Source organism: Eleutherodactylus coqui, chromosome 8 (genome assembly GCF_035609145.1).
Source record: "Eleutherodactylus coqui strain aEleCoq1 chromosome 8, aEleCoq1.hap1, whole genome shotgun sequence".
NCBI classification, from domain to species: Eukaryota; Metazoa; Chordata; class Amphibia; order Anura; family Eleutherodactylidae; genus Eleutherodactylus; species Eleutherodactylus coqui.
The window spans coordinates 111877020-111902809 of NC_089844.1; the positions used below are offsets into that span (position 1 = coordinate 111877020).

The window sequence follows — 25790 nt, forward strand, 5'->3', positions numbered from 1 at the left end:
TGCCACTGTCAATTCTGACAGCGGCATTTAAATCCCCTGAACAATGTTCGCGAGTCCCGTACACCACCACCTTCCCTTCCCCCACGATGAGATCACAGGGAGCTGTGTGGGTGTTATGGCTTTAACTTTTTGAAAACGATTTTCTTTTTTTTTCATGTTTTTTTTTTTTTTTTTAAAAACCATACTTTTTTAATAACAGGAGAATTGTTCTTTTTAATAACAGGAGAATTGTTAAAAGTTTGTCAATTGTTGATGTTCCTCGGTTTTTAAAACCTATACATTTTCTAGAAGGAGAAGTGCGTTGTACAGTATACAGTACATCAGCCTACAGAAAAATTGTAAAAAAAAACCAAAAACCCAAAGTGTATATTTTTTACGGCCCACAATAACACAGTCCGCTACGCAACATTGTATTGCAAAATAAAGTGAAGCGGAGATTTGTAAGCCATAACGGACCGTATATCGTACGTTCGCCTACGGTTTTCCTATAAGACTCTGTGGACGTAAAATGATGCGGTTGTATAACAACGTGTGTGTTTAGTATGCGCCGTGTGAACACCGCCTGTTATGGAAGGCTGTAGCCTGCTTGTACAATACGGACAGCTCTGGGATATGTTCAGTGCACATAGATAACAGCTGTATAGCATAGACGTCCCTCACTGACAGTCCCGCTTTTATCCTGACTGACTGGAGAGCCGCACACTGCACGTGCAGGGATGCTGGGATTTGTAGTCCCGCCTCCAGTAATCTCCTTCTGTCTCCTCCCACCTGTGAACTACAGCTCCCATACTCCACCGCGCGGCTGCCTTGGCTTGACAGGGGCTGTGAGGAGGAAGTTTGGCAGCAGTCATTTGGAGTTTGCAGCCATGCCTCTGCTCATTGACAGCCGGAGGGTCGATGTCAGCCTGCCCGTCGGCCGGATCCTGCAGACGTCTCCTCAGCTGGAGGTGAGAGCCGCCCCGTCTGTGAGGAGTGACGCTGCTCTCCCCCATTGTTAGTACATAGGGAGAGTCCTGCTGTTTGCACGCCCTATATCTGGGGGATTTAATGCATGTGCCTCCATGGCAGAACGGTGCAGCCTGCTGGGGGGATTCTACTCCCAAAAACCTGATTATCTTCTAATTGAAGCCCATGGAGCTGGCGGTCGGGTCGCTGGCATGTATAATGTAGTGGGATGTTGCTTGGGCCAGCAGTCCATTCTGCCGCCTGCACCCTGGCATTACTTTTAGGGTACGCTGGCGTGTAGCGGATACGCCGCAGGTTGCAGAATACGGGCAATGTGTTACATTAGGAGGAGATGTAAGAAGATCTCGTCCGCACGTTGTGTAAACCGCGCGGCGGATTGGAAATCTACAACATCTCTGCGGATTTTCATTGCGACTTTCATTAAAATGCATGGCGGATCGGGAGGAAAGTCTGCAGCAAAGCTTGCAGATGTCGCCATGGATACAATGTAGCAAAATCCCGATAGTAGTTTTTGTTGTTGTGGACATCTGTTCCATGTGGGCGCCCTTATGACGGGTGAGGGGTAATTAGTGTAGGGTGTGATGCCAGCTGTATTCTCTGCTTTATAATCCGCTATATGCAGTAATCTGTAATCCGCAGGTTAGCAGGATTAGAGGGGAGAATTGTTGGAAGACTTTCTGTGACTGTCCACCATAGATCGCTGTCGGCCAGCAGTTATTACACCTACCCCCACCCCCCTCTCCCCATACATGTCATCTCATAGGGTAGAGGGGAATAATCCGCCACCAGACTCCACTGACAGCAGTTAACCCCTTATGAGCCAAAAAGGGTCGAATCTGTAGAGATGCAGTAGCTCCACCACTTCTAATCGGAGGGCGGTAGTCAGAACACCCCTATACGTGTTACGTGGTTCCAAGTCCGGCTGCCCTACGTCTAATGTGTGCAACTAATTGTGTATGGGGATTGCAGAAGTCTAGGCGCCTCCACAAGAACAATGCCATTCAGATTAGGGCTGCCTACACCCAGGGGAGCGCCATATTGGCCCGCCAGCGTGCGCCTTCATGTCGATTCAAGGTGTTTTCCTTGCAAAAACGCCTCCCATCACTTCTTCTGTGAAGTAGCGCTCCTCCGGCCCGGCTTTCAGTGTTACCAATTGTTTTCAATGGTAAACCTCACATCGCGCTCGTGTGTACGTGGCACGCCGTGCGGCATGTCTTACTGTCCCATTGAAAACAATGGGCGATGCGTTCCGAGGAATATAGGACATGCAGCGAGCTTTTTTTTTTTTTTTTTTTTCCTCGGTGCGGTGCAGAAAGATATTGCTTGTGTATATGCCTCCAAAAGAATGCACTTCATATTTCTACGTTTGCGAATTTGTCAGCCATGTGAAACTAGATTCACACAAGTATTTGCGTGCGCATAAGCGCAGGTTTTTAGTGGAGCAAGTGGGGTTTTTTTTTTACACGCGGATCAACGTATTTTACTGTAATTTTTTTGCATGCTAAGCATATACATTAGCGCGCTGCTGAAAAATACACACAAATTAAAATCAATTTGTCTGAGTTCCAGATGTGTTTCACATCTCCTGCGTATTTTGCGCCTCCCCATCGCCTTCTATGAGGACTTTGTGTGCACAAATAGAGCATGCTACGTTTTTTGGGGGGGGCAACTGAAATGCACAGGAAAAATATTCTCATGGGAACAAATCCATTGAAATCCATGGGTTAAATTCTCTGCAACTCCGGCCGTGTAAATCTGGGCCAATGGAATTAATTTTCAGTCGCAGAAATTTCTGCGCCAAATCTGCTGCATGTGAGTTCCTCCTAAGGCCTCATGTCCACGGCATAAATTGTTCTTCAAAATCCACATGGGTCTCCTGCGCGTGCGATCTGCGCCCATAGGCAATCATTGGGCACCCACAGGTAATTAAATACCTGCGGATGTTATTTTCCCCTGGCGTGTGGATTGCACATGCAGGAAAACAACCGCAGCATGCTCCATTTTTTTAATGCAAAATTTTTTATTTTTTTTTCCTGCACGGACATCTCCTGCGGCTTCCATTGAAGCCATTGGAAGCCGTCCAGATCCGTGGCACATCCGCAGCTGTCACTGCGTCCGTGCCGCAGACCACAGAATAGCAGGAGTTTAAAAAAAAAAAGGCATGGCGCACGTGTGCAGCACACCGCCGGCATCCCGAGCGCATCCGCCGTGCAAAAGAAAGAAGATCCGTCTGCAACGTAGGAGAGCCCCACAGCATCTGGACAGGTGAGTATAATGTGTTGTTTTTTTTTTTTTTTAGCCTAATATCTGCGGGGTTCTGCACGGAGAAACCGCGCGGGCCCATTCACACTGCGCAGATACGCTGCAGGTTTTGCGTCCGGCTTCTGTGTGGGTGCATCCTATCAGGTTATTACATTGTTTTCGACAATTGTTGTTTGTGCACTTCTGGAATATATTGTGTAAAGTGGCTACTAACTGATGCATTACTCCTAGGGCAGCTTGTGGGCGCTGCTTGTGCCCCGTCCGTCTCGCACTTGTAAGGATGTGCCAAGGAATAGTTGGTGCTTGTACGGTGCCTTGTAGCTGGCACCGCTCCCAGAGTCAGGAGATACTGTCAGATTGCAGCACTTAATATTTCGTCAGACGAGGAGATGTCTGGCGCTCACATTCTCGTGATGCTGTGCCAACCACTACTAGGCTGGGGTCATACTGGGCAATGCACTCATTGACAAAACCTAATGCAGCAAGGAGTTGTTGGAGTTGAACAAAACTTGGTGTGACAGTAATGGGGTTTACGGGTTCGTCAGTCGCCAACCTGTGACGCACGGCACCCAGGGGCAGACCACAGGGTTGACTTTTTTTCAGCTCCCCGAATCCGGCACTTGTGCAAGATGGAGCCCGAATGGCACCCTGCATGGCCAATACATTTAACTGCCCTCACTGACAGGTAGGTTAGCTACCTTGGTTTCTACCCGCCAAGACACAAATAACATACTTGAAGGTTATGGATCACTTAAAGTGTTAGAGGACGACTAATAAAGTTTAAAGGGTTAACAGTGCTTAGCTAAAAATATACAAAACATATGTACAAAAGGGTAAGGAGCATACAAATATATACAAAACAGTATAACAATAACAAGGAAGAAAGGAATAGAAAATATCAGTTTGGTAAAGTCCCCTGGTCAATCACCGAGTCATGACTGACTACCTGGGTGACATCACAACATGGCGATTTTTCTGCAGACTGTTTTTGAGGGATGGTTTGCCATTGTCTTCCCCAGTCATCTTTTACCCCCAGCAAGCTGGGTACTCATTTTACCGATCTCGGAAGGATGGAAGGCTGAGTCAACCTTGAGCCAGCTACCTCAAGTGAGGATTGAACCCACAACCTTCAGGTCGTGGGCGAGAGCATTACTGCTGCTTTAACACTCTGTGCCACATGAGGCCAGTTTATGAAGTTTCAAATGGTCCTGGGGTGAGGAGCATGTGGAAAGGTGGACAGACCAGCATTTAGATGCAGCACCTGGGACTGACAATGTAGGCGGATCCACCTTTAGTTTTAAAGTCCCTCTGGGTCCCACCTCTACCGTCCTCCTTATGACATCACTGAAGGCTGGCTAAGTAGATGTTCCAGAGGGAGACCCAGTTTAACATTTTGACCATATTTCCCTATGAGGCACTCCAATAGGGAAGCTATGGCTCCCGTGTTTTAGATCATGGCTTTACCTACAAGTGGATATGAAACATGATTGCAGGTATGCTATTCTGTTGGTTTCGCACAGGGACAGAGTAAATGCACTGCGTTCATGGTACACCGCTTCAAAAGTATAATTGCTGTTGAGCTGGGACCTTTGAATGATTCATAGTCCCCATTAATTTTTTCTATGTCCCATCTCGGTGATGGTAAATCGCAGTCAGCAAGTCTGGGGGATGCGTATTGGAGGGGCAAGGAGACAATGGAAACTCTTGTAAATAGTTTATTTCTTTACCACTACAAAAAATAAGTTCCTTGTTTTCAAAAGGAGCAAATTGGATCAAGAGCCCCTCTGGAAGAGGTATGAAGGGCAGTTGAATGAAGATTGATGAACTCTGCTTAGCAGGAGATGCACTTTAACAGCTGACTAAATCCACTTTTCCTAGACCTGAAAGGTGGTAGATTTTTACCCACCTTTGGATGTGACAAGCTGGCTGAGACATTCCTCTTACGACTATTATGGGTGACTGACTATCTTAAGTGATGGCCCCCAGACCATCACACCAACAGGGGGCAGTGTGTCTCTCCACAGGCAGGATTGAAGCTCTCACCCCAAGGCTTCCATACTCCAACATGACTGGCATCACCTCCCAGACAGAACCTGGGAAGACGATACGTTCCAGTCTGTAGCAGTCCTGGCTTCCTGTTCATGACACCATTGCAAATGAAGGTGACAGTCTTTGGGTGTTAGTGGCAGCGGAAGAGTGAGCGGCCAGGCCGCTTCAAAACCCGCGGCACTTTGAAGCAGCGCTTCTCCCGGCGGAAATCTCGCGGTTTTTCGCTGCGGCCAAACTGCGAGATTTCCGCCGGGATTCCGTTGTGTTTGTGAACACAGACTTAGGTTTTACTGCTGGAAGCTAGCGTGACATGACTACGATGTCAAGAGGCTAGCCACTAGCCTCTTTATACCATAGTCATGCCACAGTCTGTTGGCCCCCAGAAATCCTCTGTTGGGCCATATGTTATGTTGGCCTGGCTTAGGTGGTGGACAACTTGTTGAAACAACCTGCTTCTCTCATTCTAGTAATGCCCCTCCTCTGAAAATCTATTAGCTGGGTAAAATGTCTTTGAGCATGTCTAGTGGTCAACGATCTCCCAACAAGAGGTCCACGACACAAACGAAGCCCTTTAGAGCCTTTTTATAGGACAACGGGGAAAACTCTTTTACAGCCTCTGTTGATAAGACCTCGTGTCCAATCGGTCCACAACTGTGATCATTTGCATGAGACAGAACTGCAGGATGAGTTTTGCAGCCATTCAAACATTTTCTATCGGAGAGCATTATTTTATTTTATATATATTTTGTCAGAGTGTACTTTTACATAGTGATTTCGATGTTTAATAATCTCACATTATGGGGTTAAATGGGTTTTCTCTGCAGGGACATTGCTGCCATATCCCTCGGGTATTCAGTCATTGGGGTCCAAACACCGGCACCCCCACTGATTTTTAGGAAAAAGAGGCCATAGTGCTAAATGCAGAATCAGATATTCTCTTACACCGTTCCTGGTCAGGTACTAGGGGGTAGAGAATTGCTGTATAATACTGCTGCAGCAACCAGTGTGGAGTTAGGCTAGATTCACGCAGGCAAGGGCGATATCAGACCGTGATTCACGGCCCAATATCGCACTTTTTCGCCATGTGAACCCCCCATGGAGAATCCCTTCATCCTATTGCTTTCAATTGGGCGGCAGCAGCACTGGCCCCATTGAAAGCAATGGGAGAACTCCGTTAACCTCTGACAATAGCGGCAGGGGATTCCTTCATCCCCGCAGGGATGCCACTGCTGTCACAGAGGAGCGTGGAGTTCTCCCATTGCTTTCAATAGGATATTGCTGGAAGCATATTAACTTTTTCCTCCCCACTTCTGCTCTATTCAGCAATTCCAGCAACCTGATTGGTTGTTTGGTGAATCAGTCAACCCAAACAACCAATCGGATTGCTGAAATTGCTGATTAGGGCAGAAGTGGGGAAGAAAAAGTTAATATGCCCGCTGGAAGATAGAACATGTTGCGATGTTTCTCACATAGCATTGCATCGTGGTGCCATGTGGGAAAACATTGCCCAGGTGTATGGCCCCATTCAAACGAATGGGGTTTATGTTTGTGTTTCTTGCAACGCACGATTTTATCGCCTGTGTGAAACCGGCCCTAGTCATGGAGTCAGAATCCCATTTAGGTGGAGTCGGAATTGGTAAAAATGTGCAGACTCTGGCTCTAAAAAATTATATACATATTTCCTTTCGTAGTAATTTAGGAAAGTTTTGAAATGTACTATAAATGCTCTACTCATCTACGCCCCTGTGTAGTAAAACATTTATAACTCGATGTGGCCTTTATTTTATCATTCTGGTGATGGAAAGCCTGATGTCACCATTTTTATACAGTGAATTTAAAACTTATAAAACATGAGTCATATATGAGGGCGTCCGAGTCTGGGGAAAACTGCGGAGTCTGAGATTTGGCTTACTGACTCCACAGCCCGGCAGTACCAAATCCTGAAAATTCATGCTAGGGCTTATTTTCGGGGTAGGTCTTATTTTCAGGCACGCATAAAAACTGAACGATTGGTCCGTGAAAACAGGCAGTCGTTCACCTATCTGTTTACTGTGAATGGAGGCAGGCAGGCGGGATCGATCTCCAGTCCGCTCCACCTCCAATCACTGAGTGATGATCATTCCTGTATAAAAGCACGGGAATAATCCTTGCGGGGACTGCCTGTTGTGCATCTGCACCTGACAGGTCGTCTTTTGTTAAAGGGCCCTTAGTTGCAGTACCAGGTACAACCACACTTGTTTGTATGGCACTGTACTTTATGTATTCAATGAAGAGGATGTGACGCAGTCCTTTGATTCTACTTATCAGCAGGGGTCAGTGCTAAGTAGTTTTCAAAAACTATTTTAATATCTTCTACTGCACCATTACCGCTGTGTGTGTATATTCAGAATCCGATAATCCACTGATGGTCATGAATCGGAAGACGAATCCCAGTTATAGATGTTAATCGCAAACAGTTGACCAAAGTTTCATATTTCCGCTAATGTACGTATTCTCTTTCTGTCTCTTTTTCATGTATAACCGTTAGGAAAGAGCCAGAAATTTAACAAGCCAACCCACTCAGGTTGTCGGGGCTAGCGGATTTCTGTATGTGCAACAACGGGAGCTGGCTGCAACAACTCCAGGTGACAGTATGTATCATTCTTTATATCCTCCTGCCCTACTTGTTCATGTGTAATAAGTGTTCTCTGCCCCATCCTAATGGATGATATGAACGGTTTATAATCTGTTATGAATGCAGCCGTCATAGGGGTCTCATAAGTCCAAACTATTGGCACGCCTACGTCATGTCTACAGTATACGCCACTGAAATAACATTGATTGTCTTGTACAGTGGCAGCTGTCAAGGGGTGGGATATATTAGGCAGTTGATGTGTCGAAAGCAAGAAAATTAGGCAAGTGCAAGTAGGTGAGCAACTTTAACAAGTGCCAAATTGTGATGGCTAGACAAATGAGTCAGAGCATCTACAAAAAGGCAGGTCTTGTGGGGTGTTCATGGCATGCCGTGGTCAATATTTACCAGAAGTGGTCCAACTACTGACAGTCATGGATGCTCATTAATGCTTGTGGGGAATGAAGGCTAGTCTGTCTTGTTGCACCAAAGAGCTACTGTAGCACAGATTGCTGAAAAGATTATTGCTGGCTATGTTAGATCATACAGTACATCACAGCTTGCTGTGTAATTTGAGCAGTCAGAGTGACTATGCTGACCCCTGTCATGTGCCTACAATGGGCACACGAGCAACAGAACTAGACCACAGAGTGATGGAGGGAGGCGGCGCGGTCTGGTGAGTGATGGAGGGAGGCGGCGCGGTCTGGTGAGTGATGGAGGGAGGCGGCGCGGTCTGGTGAGTGATGGAGGGAGGCGGCGCGGTCTGGTGAGTGATGGAGGGAGGCGGCGCGGTCTGGTGAGTGATGGAGGGAGGCGGCGCGGTCTGGTGAGTGATGGAGGGAGGCGGCGCGGTCTGGTGAGTGATGGAGGGAGGCGGCGCGGTCTGGTGAGTGATGGAGGGAGGCGGCGCGGTCTGGTGAGTGATGGAGGGAGGCGGCGCGGTCTGGTGAGTGATGGAGGGAGGCGGCGCGGTCTGCTGAGTGATGGAGGGAGGCGGCGCGGTCTGCTGAGTGATGGAGGGAGGCGGCGCGGTCTGCTGAGTGATGGAGGGAGGCGGCGCGGTCTGCTGAGTGATGGAGGGAGGCGGCGCGGTCTGCTGAGTGATGGAGGGAGGCGGCGCGGTCTGCTGAGTGATGGAGGGAGGCGGCGCGGTCTGGTGAATCCCGTCACCTTTGATGGCCGTATGTGTGCATTTTTTACCACCTAGATGTGCTATGGGAAGAAGACAAGCTTGCGGAAGCAGTGTGATGATCTGGGAAACCTTGACATTCATGTGGATATCACTTGGTCATCTACCTACACATTGTACAGACCAAGTACACCCCTTCCTAGTAGCAATATTCCCTAATGGCAGTGTCTTCTTTCAGCAGGATAATGCACCCTGCCCCCACTCTTAAGGCCGCCTGTGTCTGGCCAGTGTCTGCGCAGAATTTGTTGTACTGCATATGGTCCGCCGGAAATGCGCAGTACTGATTTATTTTAAATAAATCGCTACTTTTCCTGTGTTATTGCTAGGCAATAATGCAGAATCTGCTGCCTTTCCACAATGTCACTGCGGAAGGACTGCGGATCAGACTGCTTCCATTGACTTTGTTGAGTCCGCACAGAATCACAGTATGCTCTATTTCTGCTCGTGGAGATGAAATCCCGATTTGCCATAGCATGCTGTGGGCTGTATTTGTTGCGGAATCTGGAGGCGGACACCCACTCTGGATTCTGCAATGTGAATATGCCCGTGTACAGGGGGCCTAAATATCATTCAGGGATGGTTGGAGGAACATGACAGTTGGTAGTGTTGACTTGGATAAAAGGAGCAACTTTGAGTTATTACAATGTAGTGGAATAGTCTGGTTAAAGGGGTTGTACTAGAATACAACAGGATAGGTGATAAAAGTCTAATTGGTGGGGATCTCGACGCTTCTGATAATGGGGGTCCTGGAATCCCCTCTTGGGAATGGAGCAGTGGTTGCACACGTGAGACAGTGTTTCATTAATGTCAGTGGGGCTGACGGAAATGTCACGGTACAAGTGCTTAGCCATCTCCTGCAGGGGGTGCAGTGGTCTTGCAATGAGGAGGAACATGCAACTCATTTTCGTGGTGTAGGTGGGAGTCTCTGCTATGATAGGCTCACTGATCAGACTTTTATCATCCATTCCCTATGGATAGGTGATAAAGACCTTGTACCAAAATAGACTTTTAACATTCATCTAATGTAGAGTCCTGGTATATAGAGAACAAGTCCCCTGAGAAAACTCTGCAGACACACTGAACCAACAGGGAATGCATGGAGATTTCAGCTTTGAAGCTTGTAGAATTGTGAATGCAGCCCTGGACCAGTATACACACTGTGAACTGAGGGTTAGTTCAGGGCTATTAGTGTAATATATGTGAAAAAATACCACCTTGAAGTAGTAGTATATTGATAGGAGACCCCTGTTCTTAAGATTGGTGGGGGTTTCCTAGGTGTAACCCCTACCAAGTCAGCAAGTAATCCCCTATAGTATGGATGAGGTAGAACTTATTATTCTGGTACAAGCCCTTTAATGTTCTATGTAAAGTGTCATCTGAATATGTGCGACCATCCGGTATTGGAGACAACGGGGGACATTCCACTATTGAAATAGCATGTCGGACCTTAAACAGGTCTCTAAATTTAAAGGGAAGCCTCCTCTCTCTGTAGAATGTGCAGTATTTATATATTTGCCATCTCCCAGTATAAACTTCTGTAGACGTCGGGGCTGAACGCTACGAGGAATCACTTTACACTATAAAGATAAAGTTTCTTTCTGCAGGAAACAGTGTGAATGTTTTTTTTAGTCTTCAGCATGTTACAAGCTGTAAACTTAATCCTCCGCTATTCTGATAGTGGGGCAGATATGGGCCACATAGCTGACGGGGTTTATTGTCCGGGGGGCTGACAACTGTGACCTGTAATTCTTCGCACCGTGACTAGGGGGCAGCTCTTTGGAGTCGAGGTTACTTCGTGCTACGATTGCCTTGTAAATACGGTTTATGAGCTGTTTACAAGGCGGTTGGATATTAAAAATGGGTTAGCAGAGCTTCTGCTGCCTCGTGGCATGTTCACACTTGGCCGTAATAATGCAGTAAGTAATCACACACTATTCTAATGCCAAAATAGCATTGGGTTTTACTGGAATGGTGCATATGTTTTGACTTAAAGGCCCCACAAAGGGGAGCTAAGTGCATATGGGTTCATACAGCTGCTATTGGGTTCAATGCATGCTGTATTAATCTGTATGCAATGAATCAACCTTAACCCTTTCCAATCCAATTTGTATCCTGGTTTTCCTAGGGGGCTTACTCTGTTTCTGCCGTTATACAATGGCGCTATATGCTGGCTAAAGCCAGTACTGCATGAGGTGACACGTTGGATAGGCTCCGACAGCAGAGAGGCTGGCAATATACAGTAAGAGAACCCCGACGGACGTCTTCCAACATCGGAGCTGTACAGCCTTAAATGATAATGTCTTCACAGGTCAGACAGTGGATTGGAAAGAGTTAATATTGGCTGCATGTAGATGCCATGATGGTCACCAGTTGTGGGAAGCAATTGTAGGGCTGGCATCTTCCCATAGCAGTTGCGGGCGCCGTGTGTATGCTAGGTATACCACTGTGGGTCAGATGCCTCCATTGTGCAGAATTCACGGTAAAATAGAGCATTCTCGGACGCCGAACAGAGGAGTAGCGGGATGAAAATGGACATTGTTTGAGTGGACTCGTTAGCACCTCATGATCACATAGCAAGGGGGTGATGGCTGGCAGAGGGAGCTCCCGCCCTTTGAAACTACTTAGATACCATGGTCGCTATGGGCCATGGCATTCAGGGAGTTAAATGGCCTGCATCAGAGGTCTTACTGATGCTGGCTGTTAGGTGCTCGACTAGGATGCTATTCTGATTCTCTTGGCATGAGGTGCCCACATATGTGCAACACTTGGGGCCCTTTTACACGGACAACTGTCGGGCACTTAAAGGCAGTCATCCCAACGATTATTGCTACCGTGCTTTCAGACAGGAGCGATTAATTGTTCACTAAATGAAGGTGAAGTGTGTGTCTCCATTTGGAGTAAACAGGCAGTCCTAAATCTATGAACAACTGCCTGTTTACACGGGTCAGTCATCGTTTGATTCTTATGCCTGCCTATGGAATGATGATTGCTAAAGAACTCATCATTCAGTTGCTGACAGTGTTTACACTGAATGATTATCATTCACTTCCAGCAATAAACTGAATGATAATCATTTCACGTAAGAGGGCCCTTATACTAATCCTTTTAGTGACTGCATATTGATGGTCACTGCGGGGTTTAATATATTTTCATATAGTGTTATTGGGCTTTGCTGTTTTACAATAGACTTCCAAATCCCCACCATAGGCATACATGAAAAAGCTGAAGCTTTGGTTAGCTGCAGCTGCCACTAGAGGGAGCTTAGGAGCTTACTGCATACTGTGAATAGTATGTAGTAAGCTCCCATACTCCCTCTGGTGGTGGCTGCAAGCAACTAGCATGTTTACTTGCAGATCTCTGTCCAAGCACGGAATATGAAGGTCTGTATATGGAGCTCTAACCGTGATGAAGATCTCTTAAGACTTTGATCAGCACAGAATTTCGAGCCTGAAAAACAATTCAATGACGAAAGGCGTATATTTACTTGAAGGGCTCTAGGGATTTGTCCAGCCCTGACTATTATCACAGTCTTCATCCACATGTTGCTGTGATCAGTCGAAGATCAATAAGTTGTATTGGCAGTATAAAACAACTTGTAGTTATAAAACTGAGGCAATCCAATGAGCGAAATTCTAATTTTCAGAGTTCTCGTTTGATGAGCATACTGTAAGGGACTGCGCGACGGAGACCGTCAAATGTGTCCTTTTTGTGGCGCATTAGCGTTTAAAAGAGCATCTAACATGAAAAGTAGCTGTGGAGCTTTGGCGCTCACGGATAAGCATTGCTTTGATGTTTATTTTAGCAATATGTAAAATTGCTAAACTATTAAACTAGGATCTATTCCTGCGTGGCGGTGGTGGTCGCCCTGCTCCTCGCTGGCTGTAATTAATATTGTATAACCCTTCTTTCAGTGTATGCAGATTTTTTTTTTTAATACTTTTGTATTGAGCTTTTTAAAGCAGACTATGCAGAAAAGGTCTAAACTGGTCCAAACGTCTGTGCTGATTAACTTTTTTTTCGCGCAAGCCATCATTAATTCACATTGGATGTACTTGGGTTTAGTATGGAGCAGGTTAGGTAAATTGTAAGTGCCACATAACATAGTGGCCGGGATAAGGGAGAGCTCTGATCCTGGCAGTTCACAGTTTGGATATCACCAGGGGTGCCCTGTCTATGAGGTGAGTTGTGCACTTTGCCTTAGTTGGTGCTCTTTACCTACTGTAGGCGGGGGGGGGGGGGGGGGGGTTTGCAGCTGTGTTGTTGGCTGCAGTGCTTGTGATGTACCATAAAGCGGGCGGGACTGCAGCCTGTAAACAAACACAGGCACAGAGGACACAGTGGGAACGGGAAGAGGTGATTATATTGACTCTTTGATACCGAAGGGGGCGGTGTGGTTTGTAGTCACTGTATGGTCTGTAGAACAATGATGGGTAGTAGTATTCTTGATTGTGAACTGACAACTCCCATCATACTTTACCTTTTTTGAGGTCGTATTAGGAAGTACAAGCTTAACTAGCAGAGGCTGACATGATTTTACCATCTATCCCTTCTATTGAGCTTGGTTCTGGTGCTGTATGTATGCACTGAGCTTGGTTCTGGTGCTGTATTTATGTATTGAACTGTTCTATTATTAATGAGTATACTAATATATTTGATGAATTGTAATGGTTTTATTGGATAGATTAGGGATCATTATCTAGATATATAGGTGTGTGTATATGGCTTTTTTAATGTGTAGATGCCATTTCACTATTCTCCCTAGGCAGCAGAAAGGCTAGAGGCACCCCTGGGTACTGCACAGTCAGCACTGACCACTGAATTTAATTGACTTGGTAGAGGGAGTTCATTTTGTTCCCTGAACAGCTCCCCCTTGAGGAGACCTTGATGTGGTATTTGGTTGCCATGGCAGTCTGAGGCCTTGTGAAGGCTCCCTGACCTGCCATGGATTTTGGCCATGACAGGCTAAAAGTATTGCAGTATATTTTACAAGCGATCAAAGCCATCAAATGGTTACAAGTTCAAGTCCCCTATTGGGGACTAAAGGGGACATTCTGAGCATGCTCTGAGTGCACAACACATGCTGTGGCTCTCCATCAATGCGAGGAGCATGACTTGAGCATGTGCTCCAGCTCTTCATTATTACTGGAGTACACCCCACAGAGCATGATGGGATTGTGCTGGCTGTGCTCCATCCAGAAGTGGGATTAAAAGCTGACCAAGTTGGCAGTGCCCAGCGCAAACACTCTTATGCATAGAAGTGGATGCCAAAACTGCAAGGATGTAGCTGTCAAGTAAGTATGAAGCCAGTTCTCGTGTGATTATGATATTGTGGTTTGCACTGAACAGGCAGAATGGAGAGGGGTGGAGGAGAACGTCCTCTACAGGCTGATCATGAGCGCTGAGCACTCCAGCCGGTCACATGATTCACTCTATGATGTCACAGAGTGCTCTGGGAGTAACCCAACAACGTAAAAATGACTCTTAAAAGAAAATCTGTCTTTGTTGCCTATAACAACCAATCAAATAAAAGCTGCACTGTGATTGGTTGCTAGGGGCAACAAAGACAGATTTTCTTTTAAACCGCTTTCAGAAGAGTGTGGTGCCGGTCTGCTTCTCCGTGGCCCCCCTGTAGCTGCCCTGAAGGGGTCTCTGGATACTTAGATGCAATAGTAAATCTGCCCCTATCTACTGTGTTTTGTGAGTTTTGAGCTGTTAATCGTACAAGAATGTAATGTGAGTTTTCTCCTTTTATCTAGGTTTAATTTCCATTCTGGGATCAGAAGATGCGACCACTTGTCACATCCTTGTTCTGAGACACACAGGTACAGAACGAGCGGCGAGGAAGCATACAAGTAGGCCACTGGTGGAACAGACGCCACAACCATGCTGACTGACCCTATGTCTTATAACGGGTGCTGTCAGCCTCCACCGAGCTGCCCGCCCTCTAGTGCTGCATGCTGCGCTACTATTCAACATACTTGACAGAAAAATCTGTGCGACACCTGTGAACGGAGCCTTCAGAGCGGGCGCAGCACTCCTAGAGCGTAATTATACAGCCCTGTGCAGATCAAAAATATAGGGGGAGATTTACTAAGCCTGGTATTTCCTGCACGGTGCGCTAAGAGGCGCAGGCCTCTTCATGTTCTCAGCCCACCTCCATGTGCCTTGACAGAAATGTACGCCAGCTCTGACCTGATGTATATTTCGGCTATAACTTACGACGGTTGCTGGCATACATAGTACATAAATCTGTTAGTCCTGGACCACGCCCCCTCACGACCGGTCCTGCCGACTTCTCAAAAAAGTGTCGGATCGGCACAGAAAGAAGAAAAGTCACAAATATACGCTTGCGCACATATTTCCAACAACTTTATGCCAAAAAACAGATGGAAACCTATCAGAAGTGTGCCCCGTAGTCTCTATATGAGGAGCATACCTGAGCCTGTCCTCTTTACATACATCAGGATGATACAGGATTTAGGTTACCGAGACAAAAATCCCAATATAGACTTCAGTTACGATCATATAATTAAAGGAGTTGTCTGGGATCCCTTAAGAGTAGTGTCCCACCGCGTATCGCCATAGGCAGGAAACATACGGTAACCTAAAGCTTCACCTACCATTGCTTATAATACTGGTTTAACCTTCTGTTGGGCTGCAAGATCGGTAGTGACTCTCTCTGCACTCTATCGCTACACCACCACTATAGACCGTCCTTTGGGTGGGGAGCGGTCAGCCCACTATGGTTGGGATGACAGCCTTGATGTAAGCAAGATCAGTCTCACAATGAATATATGCCAAATGATGTAATGAAACGCTACATTCTCTATACTAGCCGGATCTCAGTACCTTATAAGAGGCGCTTCGATGGCGTCACGCCCGGCCAACCAGAACCCTAGTTTATACTGATGAAGAGCAAAAGCTACGAAACAGCATGGTCTACACATTGGTGTCTCCCGTTTGGCTGGTATCCTTGAACATGTTTTTAAAGCCCTATTGTGGGGTAGCTACCTCTAGATGGTGCTAGAGAGACAGTTTTGTCTGGAGAATTAATTTGCATACTTTTCTGGAGGGATTTCCTGCACCAGCTGGATCTCCACAAGGTGAAATCAATACCTTCCAGAAAACATGAAAAACATAACTTTTCATGTATGGTCCCCCCCCCCCCCCCCCCCACACTTGTATACAACTTATCATATATGTTCCCAGTGTTACATACATATTAACCAGATGTGTTTGTGCTTTTAGGAAGTGGGGCCACTTGTTTAGCGCACTGCGATGGATCAGATTCTGAAAGTGAGATTGCAGCCATTATGCAGGCTGTGAAGTCCCTAACAAAGACCACTGAAGGAAGGTGGGCTGTTACTCTTATTTACACGGAGCAGCAATGTTCCTGTTCCATTACATATTTGGGGCCATTTCACATTAGTGTTTTTTACTTTCCGTCTAGCTGTTCCATCACAGGAACAGCTAAACACAAAGAAGATGTTTTTTTGCCCTTAAGGCCCATTTACACACAATGATTATCACTTCGTTCAAACAATGTCTTTTAAACGATAATTGTTGCATGTAAATGCTACTATCGTTGGCTTTTCGGCCAAACGATGATTTTTAGTTCAGCATAAAAACCATCAATTGGCCGGCCAGCTGATAGCAGGGACTGCATGCTGTGATTCTCCCCGGGAGCGCTGATAACATTGTTTTCAGCTGCTGTCCTGCAGGAGAACACAGAGTTGTATGCAGATAACAGACAACCTGCTGTTATCTGCATACAGCTCGGGGAGCCTCATTTAAATGCAAATGACACTAATAGGCATTAGTGCCCATTAGTAGCTATGCAAAATGATCGCTCAAAACTGTCACTCAAACTGTGTAAATGGGGCTTTAGAAATGCATTGAAATGAAAGATCTTCAGTTTTAATCCGTTTCTTAAATTTTCATCTCCATTCCACTTTTTTACACAGAAAAAAAAATAGAGACTGCTGCGCTTTTGTTTCCCAGTTAAAAAACAGATTCTTTTTGTTTACATTTTAGTTAGGGAGAAACTTAAGAGGGGAAAGCAATCCATTTTTGTCAGTTTTTTGTTTTTTTTTTGGCTCAGGTTTTATTCCTGAGCGTGCTACTAGAGTAAGGCAGCTTTCACACGGCTATGAAAATCACAAAATTTGTACATTGTGAGACGCATGACTGTGAACCACGTTCTGTTTCCACGGAACGCATCGCTCATTGTCTTCAATGGGACAGGGAGATGCATTGCGTAGTGTGCAATGTGAGATTTTCCATTGCTAACACTGGCTGATCCTCCTCCCCAGAGGATCACAGCTGTACTGAAGTGATGGGAGGCGTTCTTGACACAATAACGCCTTGCATCCGCAGGCTGTGTTTCAGGGCCCAGTATTGCGCTCGGCCATGTTTACGAAGCCTAAGAGACATACGAAAATAATGGGAGGGAAAAAGAGATAAACAAGCCAATGAGTACAAAAAAGGCATGTATTTAATGCTTGAAAAACGGAAATGTACAGAAATCAAAGTTTGTTTTATAAGAATGCATTTGATCTGCCAAAAAAGGAATGAATGCTTTCCCTCTTCACTTACATTTTGTAGTGTGTTTTTTTTTTTTTGTTTTTTTTTGTAAAACTGGATCCACCGAAAAAGCCCTAGTTTGATCTCCGCTTAGATTTGTTCAAAAGCAATGCTGGGATTTGTAGTTTTCCTGCAGCTGTAGAGCCACAGTTTAGGAATGTCTGCTGTGATTGACTTCTGTGCTCCTTCACATTGTCTCTGCGATAACACATACAATGTAAGGGCTCATGTCCACGGGGAAAAGAAGAATTAAAATCCGCAGCGGATTTTAACTCTTCTCCCGCGCGCGGATCCGCACCCCATAGGGATGCATTGACCACCCGCGGGTAGATAAATACCTGCGGATCGTCAATAAAAGTGATTTTTAAAAAAATGGAGCATGAAAAAAATCTGGACCATGCTCCATTTTCATGCGGGTCTCCCGCGGGGACGGCTCCCGCGGGCTTCTATTGAAGCCTATGGAAGCCGTCCGGATCCGCGGGACACAAAAATCACATTTTACTTACCCGCTCCGGTTCTTCTCTTCGGCGCCGCGCCATCCTCTCTCAGCCGCGGCCGGATCATTTTGCTTCGGCGCGGCGCATGCGCGGGGCACGTCACCGACGTCATCGTGCACATCCGCCGAGCCGAAGAATGAAGATCCGGCCGCGACGAGAGAAGATGACGCCGCCGCGAAGAGAAGAAACGGAGCGGATGGGAGGTGAGTTTATTGTCATTTATTCTTATTTTCAGCGCTCATGTCCGCGGGGCAGGAGGGACCCGCTGCAGATTCTACATGTAGAATCCGTAGCGGGCCCGATTTTCCCCGTGGACATGAGGCCTTAGTGATACAATAACCTTGTCCCTTCTATATAACAGGCTAGAACTGCACATGGTTGGAGGATTCAACGACCAACGGCAGTTATCACTGAAACTGTCACGTCAGCTTCTTAGTAAGTTCACTCATTGTAAGTAGTCTAGAATTGATGATGATGGCTGCTTTCCTGTATTCTTCTGATCACAGCTATTAAGTATGCAGAGTCCCTGAAGTACTTCAGTACCTCGCTACATGCAGCATTGCCGTTACCAACGTGTACAAACTGGAACATTATAATCAGTGGTGTAGCAGGGCCACAAGTATAACGTCATCCACAATATATATATAGTCAGTGACCATTTGAACGTCAGCTATGACTAGTTTTAGTGTAATTATACTCCTTGTATAAAGGCCCATTTAGACACGATTATCGCTGAAACTTTGCTCAAAAGCCGTCTTTTGAGCGATAATCGTTCAGTGTAACTGCACTGACATCTTGCATTTTTCGTTATGCCATGCTGAAAGACAACAACAAGCCTTATCAGGATTCACAGAGGGATACTATTGTTTCAGCTGTATCCCGCTCCCTGATGACAGGCGGGGTATGAAGAACAGAACGGTCCAGCTGTGTTCTCCATACCCGGCATGGAGCGCTCGGCTGTATAACAGCCGGGCGCTCCGTGCAGAAAACATCTGGATGCAGAAGACAAGTGGGGACACCCAGCTTATCTTCTGCATCCTCCACTCGGAGCGCAAGGTGATCGCTCATCTTGCGCTGTAAATCACAGAACAATGATCACTCAAGTCGCTTGAGCGACATCTTTTGAGCGATTATCGTTGTCTCAATGGGCCTTTAGTGAATACTGGTAATGGTGGTACAATAAAATAACAATAGGCTATTACACATTGTAAGTGATTATACAAACAGCATTAAAGGGGTTTTATCAAAGAAAAATCAATACTTGCCTATTCCTTCCCCGGCAGTCTTCTTACTGCATCTTCTACTCACCCATCTTCTCCTGGCTCCTCCACTTCCCTGGGTCACCTCACCTCCTGGGGTACTAAAGAAAATTTAGTCTGGGTTCACACGGGATGGAATTGCCGCGGAATTGCCATGCGGCAATTCCGCCCGCGGCTTCTAATCCCTTGATTAGCCAGCAGAGTGGACGAGATTTTGCCAAAATCATGTCCACCTGTTGTGGCCAATCCGTTTCAGCCAAGCTGCACGAAAACTAACATGCGGCGCGGAATTCAATTCCGCAGCATGTGAATTCTTTTCTCTTTTCCGCAGTGGCCTCTCTCCTCTCTATGGGGCAAAACCGCTACAAACCCCGTGGCTAAAGGCCATAGGTTTTGAAGCTGCACTTTTCCAGCGACCTTCTTGTGCTTTTTCACTGTGGCCATTCTGTGAGAATTCCGCTGAAAATCTGTCCCGTGTGACCCCAGCCTTTCTAGTTCAATACGACAAAGGTTTTTTTTGTTTGGTTTTGGTCCATTTTTTTATTTTTTATTTTTTTTGGAATTGTTTGGTTAGATCACTTAGGCCATTCTCACACAAGCGCCTGTAAAAACCCTGCGTTTATGTACACATTTGCCTAAATCTTTTGTTCAGTTAAAATGCAGGCAACGTAAGCTGACTTCACCGCTTTTACCCCTCTCGTTGGCATAGTAAGCAGCGTTAAAAATGCTGTAAAATACCGTGAAACTGTGTCTTACAGCGTTTTCTAACGCACCCCATTCATTTCAGTGGGTGATGTACGGCCCTGCAACGCTGGTAAATAGAACATACAGCGTTCAATTTAGTGCGTGCAAAAAATGCTGTGCTAAAACGTTCGTGTCCGAGGCCCCATTGGAATGAAAGGAGGATTGAAAACGCCTGCTAAACGCTGTGGGGAAAAAAATGCCTGTGAGAGAGACCGCTGGCCCCTTCTTAAAATTTTTATTCCTTCTATGATATACAAAATTCCACCGCTACAGAATTAACACACGATGTAGTGATTAGAAGGACAATTGTTATATAGTTTTTGATACAGTTTCTTAGACATGGGACCTTTTTAATATGTTATCTTTATGGGTTTTCAATGTCTAAAGGGTCTTTTCAGACATATTTTTAGGTATATCTACATCGTATTGATATATTTGTAAACAACCGCATGCTTCCGGCCCTCGAATGTGCGATTTGTGTATAGATTTATAGGACTTTTCAAAACTTTCGGAAATTCCTGTAAAGGAAAATATGCAAGAAATTCTGCATTGAGTAATATATAATTTTTATATATATATTAGATTTTTTTTTTTTCTCTAATCTTGTTCTTGGTGCATTTCCACCAACTCTGACTCTACCAAAATGCGACTGACTCCATAGCACTGTCCCATGGTGCATCCTGGCGCCATCTCTTCCCTGGGTACGTGATGAACCTGCTGTCAACATGATGTAAAAGACCATGTGATTTATCAAACAGGAAACCATCCATTTGCTCTATGGCCCGGTTTTGATGCTCACATGCCCATTGTAGGCATTTTCGATGTTTGGCATGAGCATTCTGACTGACTGGAGGGCATCTGAGCCTTTGGTGCTCATGAGCCGCCTTGCCCTTTCACCAGTTTTCCTTCCTGGGACCACTTTTGATAGGTGCTAACGAATGCATACCAGGAGCATCCCAGAAGACCTTTTAGTAAATGCTCTGACCCAGTCATCTAGTAATCACCATTTGGCATTTGTCAAAGTCACTCAATGTTTTTTTTTTGTGTGTGTGCGTTCCCAGCAGGAAAGCAGAAAACTGTACATTCCCATTCTAAAAATTGTGGCGGGTCCAGTGAGTCTGACCCTCATTGATCTGTCAGTTATGCCACTTTCATATCAATATACTATAATTGTCTATAGTGGGAAAACCTATTTTAAATAGTTTGTAACTAATGTGTAATTCTCAAAAACTGTTTTGTAGAAGCGTTCCATAAACAAGTGGAGGACGTACATCTGGTCACATTTTGCGTCACAGGTACGTGACTTTATATTGTTTTCTATTTACTGGTTTAATAGATTATATTTGGGTTGTAGAGCAAAATACAAGATGACTGTGCGTTCCCTTTCTGTCTTCCTTTCCTCTCTTCCTAATACTCGGGGGGAGACTAGACCATAGACTTAGATTCACCTGTGAAGTTATAGGGGTATTCCCAAATTAGCTAATCATGACTGAGATGAGAATACACGTCTGGTATGTCTGTTGGCCAGCATTACGGAAACTGATTAATTGACTGTTGTATGCTTTTTTCCACGACTCTCATAGAAGGGAATGGAAGTTATGAAAGCCTCGTAGCACAGGGAGCTCTGCTGTTCCTATAACCTCTGAGTTGCAGTTAGAGCTCTTGTTGAACTCCAGTAATACATCTTGTCATCTTTTATATTTCTTAGGGTGGTTTCACATCTGTGTCGGAATCTCTGGCCAGGGGTTCCGTCAGAGATGCAGTTGCATATACTGGAAGGAAAAGCGTTGCATGCAAAGCTAGGCGGACCCCATTATAGTCCACAGACGGAACCGTTCATCCATTGGGTATTCCCCTTCCCTGCTCCTCGAATGGAGCAGGAAAGCGGAATCCCCCAGTGCAGGTGTAAAAGCAGCCTTAACTCCCCCTTGTGTTGGCTGCAGCCAGTCAGAATTTTATCATTTCACACTATCGGCTTTATGTAGGGAAACAAGAGATTTGGGCCTCTGTAACAGGAGTACAAAGCTCAGACGTCTGTAAAGAATTTTGGACCTAAAAATAGTTGAAAGTGTAATTTATTAATAATGCTTCAATGGGAGTCATGTTCTAGTTACAATTTCTAATAAATTGGGGATGCCCACAACTCTAACAATGTATCTGGATATATGGAAACATATTACATAGGGATAAGATGGCCTGATGTAACTTCCATTTATTACAGATATAAATAACAAGAAGGAGAACGGCATTCATCTTCCCATTATTTATGGAATAGGTAAGCGCTAGTCACATGAGCATTCCTATGTGTACAGCCGTGTACCCGGGGTTTTGTAAAGAGGGGGGTTCAGCACCATGAACATATGTATGTGTGTACATCTACTCTAACCCTTACTGGTTATTTTTCATTCAGCCGTAAATGTTAAGACAGGAGAAATTTCCAAAGCAAAATTCCCGGACCGCCAGCCGGATGAGGACCTGCGCTCTGCATACATTCTTACAGGAGGAAGTGTAAGTGTATTTACTATCTGTATAATCATGTTGGCAACTTCACTCAATATCTATAGACTGTGCTTAGATTTCAGAGATCGTATGATATTGGATGTAACAACATGTATGGCACGATCTATCCCAGTCCATAGATCTAGATACATTTACTAATTAGCTTTTGTAGTAAAGACGACGTACATTTATTAAAAGGCTGTTGCAGTTCCAGCCAATAAAGCTTATTCTTTGTAGAATGAAAAGCTTTATAGCTTTCCAATATACATTTTGTATCAATTCTTCACATTTTTCAAGATCGAAGCTTGCTGTCATTTAAAAGGGAACGTTCACATTTTGCTTCCAGTGAGAATTGGTCCTGGTCACTGATGGACACACTGGTGCATGTCTCCTTAGGGCCGGCTTTTACTATGTGTTACCTGTGTGGTTGCATGGGGTGCTGTCCGCCAGCTGCTGAGGCATAGGGCGACAGCAGTGGGCTGAATCCCCTCAATAAGGAAGATGTATAGCAGTGCACTGCCATTTGAACTCCCACAATGCACTGCGTTCTGGCAACAAGAAGCCTGCAGACTTCTAACCAAGCTTTATGTTACCTGGAATATCATCTTGTTCTAGAGGACTAACAGCAGTGTTGGTGTCTTGTCTTAGATGGTGAATATTTATGATGCAGAGAAGGAGCAGTTAAACATCGGTCCTTATTCCTGGCTTCCTTTCCCAAACATTGATTTTTGGCTGATTCAGGACGACAAGCAAATACTGGATGTGAGTATACAGGGGTCTGGCTTGGCTAATGTGATTATGGCTTGGGGTTGGATCTGGACATTGGGGCATGGTACAAGTCATTTGAAACAAAGGATGGCCCCTATCTACTGCTCCATTCATGAAGTGTGAGCACATTTTATAAACTGACCTATTTAGGCAGCCAACAGACCTGAGACTCTTGTGTTAGTGCCTGTGCCTGCATAAAGATCACCTGTTCCCAATGGCTTCAGTATTAGCTGTGTAACTTATACACTGACCAACACACATTTTCATGCCTTAAAGGTAAACCTATTCTTGTATATTTGGTGCATAAATTCCAAAAGCTGCATGTATTTTGCCCTGTTAACTCAAGCTTTGGAAATACAGAATATCTACATTAGAGGCTAGTCCTTCAAAACTTGCAACAAACATACAATATTTAAAACAAATACATAATCCTAAGGCCCGATGTCCACATGCAGACTTTAATTATAAATCCCACCGCGTGGGAGATCCGCAGCTCTAGGAGCCCATAGGGATGCATTAGTATCTGCAGGGCAAGTAAATGTATGCGGATGTGTGTTTTTTTTGTCCCCATCCCCCCCATGGCATGTGGATTGCACGCGCGGGAAGAAATCGCAGCAAACTCCATTTTTCTGCGACTCTCCCGCTGCTTCCATTGAAGTAAATAGAAGCTGTCCGGCCCCACGGCACACCTGCAGCTATAATCGAATGTCTGCGTGCTGCCTGTGATTGGCTAAGCATTGTGACCATTCACGTTCAGCTGTCATTCATTGAATAGCTGAGTCCTGCCTGTGACTGGCTGAGGGTTCAGCCAATCAGATACAGCTCTTTCAGCAGGTGGGGATTTTAAATCCCCGCCCAATGAAAGAACTTCAGAGTAGTGCAGGGAGAAAACACACTACATGCAGCTTAGCCCCGGCTGCAGCGGAGATGGGAGTATAAATATATAATTTTTTTTTTCTACACATGCTATGGATGATTTTCAGGAAAGGGCTTATATCTAAAGCCCTTCTTCGAAAATCACTGCAGGGTTTCCTGTATACCCCATTTGGAGTGCTTAGCTGTACACCAGCTAAGCGCTTGGAGAAGAAAACAGCTGTATACAGAAGATAGCGGTCCCACTTTCCTTCTGCATATAGTGTGAGCCTTCATTTACACACTTATGCAAAGTGAACAAACAGCCGTTTGAGCGATCACCTTGCCGTGTAAATGCGCACAATTATCGCTCAAAAGAGGTCTTTTGAGTGGTAATCATTGTGTCTAAATTAGGCATAAGCTAAACTTTTAATTCCTGAGATAAAATTGGAAATCAGACCACACGTCTGTAATTGTCTTTTAAGGTACAATTTGGCCTTTTTGAAACCACTGTAAAAAAAAATCTTGAGACAACCACCTAAATAACTTTCCTTTTTTTTTTTTTTTTTTTTTTTTGAGGGGGCGGTCAGCTCAAAGTAAAGAACCAGTATACATAGTGACATGGATAAAAGGGCCATAGTACTTTCTATGACTGGTTTGGGGTAGACTTTATGCTGCTCACTACTTTTCTCTTATTTTGCAGAGTTTTTCCACATCTCCACAGGCAGAACCACCAGATTTTGCCCAACATATGAAATCTTCACTCAAGTATCTGAAAGACAATCCCCATCCTGAAGTATCTGTATTTCCTAAAGGAAAACCCCGCTCCTATAAGAAAAAAGCTGATGGACAATGGGAAAGGATCAAAAACTGATTAAAAGGGTTTAAATAGGGTCTGCTTTAAAAAACCAAGCAGCATCCATGAGCCGTATTTGGTATTGCAGCTCCGCTCTGTTTGCCAGAGTGGCTTTCTCGCTAAGGAAGTAAGACCCTTTTTTCTAATCTTGGACAGCCTCCTTAATGTTTCCTGGATATAAAATATCCCCTCTATTGTAAATGGACCATTGTACTTTGTCTATGCAACTTTTTTTATTTCCAATGCAAGAAAAATGGAAAAAACAAACTGCCTGATTGTACATTTCTTAAGCAACCTTTTTCATTTGATTTTCAGCAGAACTGATGGTAATTTTTTGTTAACAGTATTTTGCGGATTAAATTCCTCAACTGCTCAGTTATCGGTTACATCTCTTTCACAACCTTTTCAAGATTTGAAAAGTTCGGTTAGATTAGTTTCAACAATTTGGAACACAACTTTGTGAAAGTCAGTGAACTTTACCAATACCCTTAACTGGTTTATAAAACCAAGAGCCATAAATGATCCCTCTCCGGGGTTAGCTGTTGTCCTAGGTCCAAATCTGACCAAGGACAACATCTCCATGGACTTCGGGTGGGTTTCCACAGATATCCATGGAGATGTTGTCTTGGATCAGACTTGAACCGAGGACCCCAGT

At 45.1% G+C, this 25790-nt stretch overlaps 1 protein-coding gene across 1 annotated transcript; it reads left to right on the forward strand.

Moving 5' to 3' along the window:
- The first annotated feature begins 803 nt into the window (after positions 1-803).
- On the forward strand, positions 804-25402 carry NTAN1 (N-terminal asparagine amidase). Its single transcript, XM_066576220.1, has 10 exons — positions 804-947; positions 7805-7907; positions 14834-14899; positions 16326-16431; positions 18519-18592; positions 21402-21455; positions 22382-22435; positions 22571-22668; positions 23308-23421; positions 24983-25402. The coding sequence occupies exons 1-10, from the start codon at positions 867-869 to the stop codon at positions 25151-25153; spliced, it is 921 nt and encodes a 306-aa protein (XP_066432317.1). The 5' UTR covers positions 804-866; the 3' UTR covers positions 25154-25402.
- Positions 25403-25790: the final 388 nt, after the last annotated feature.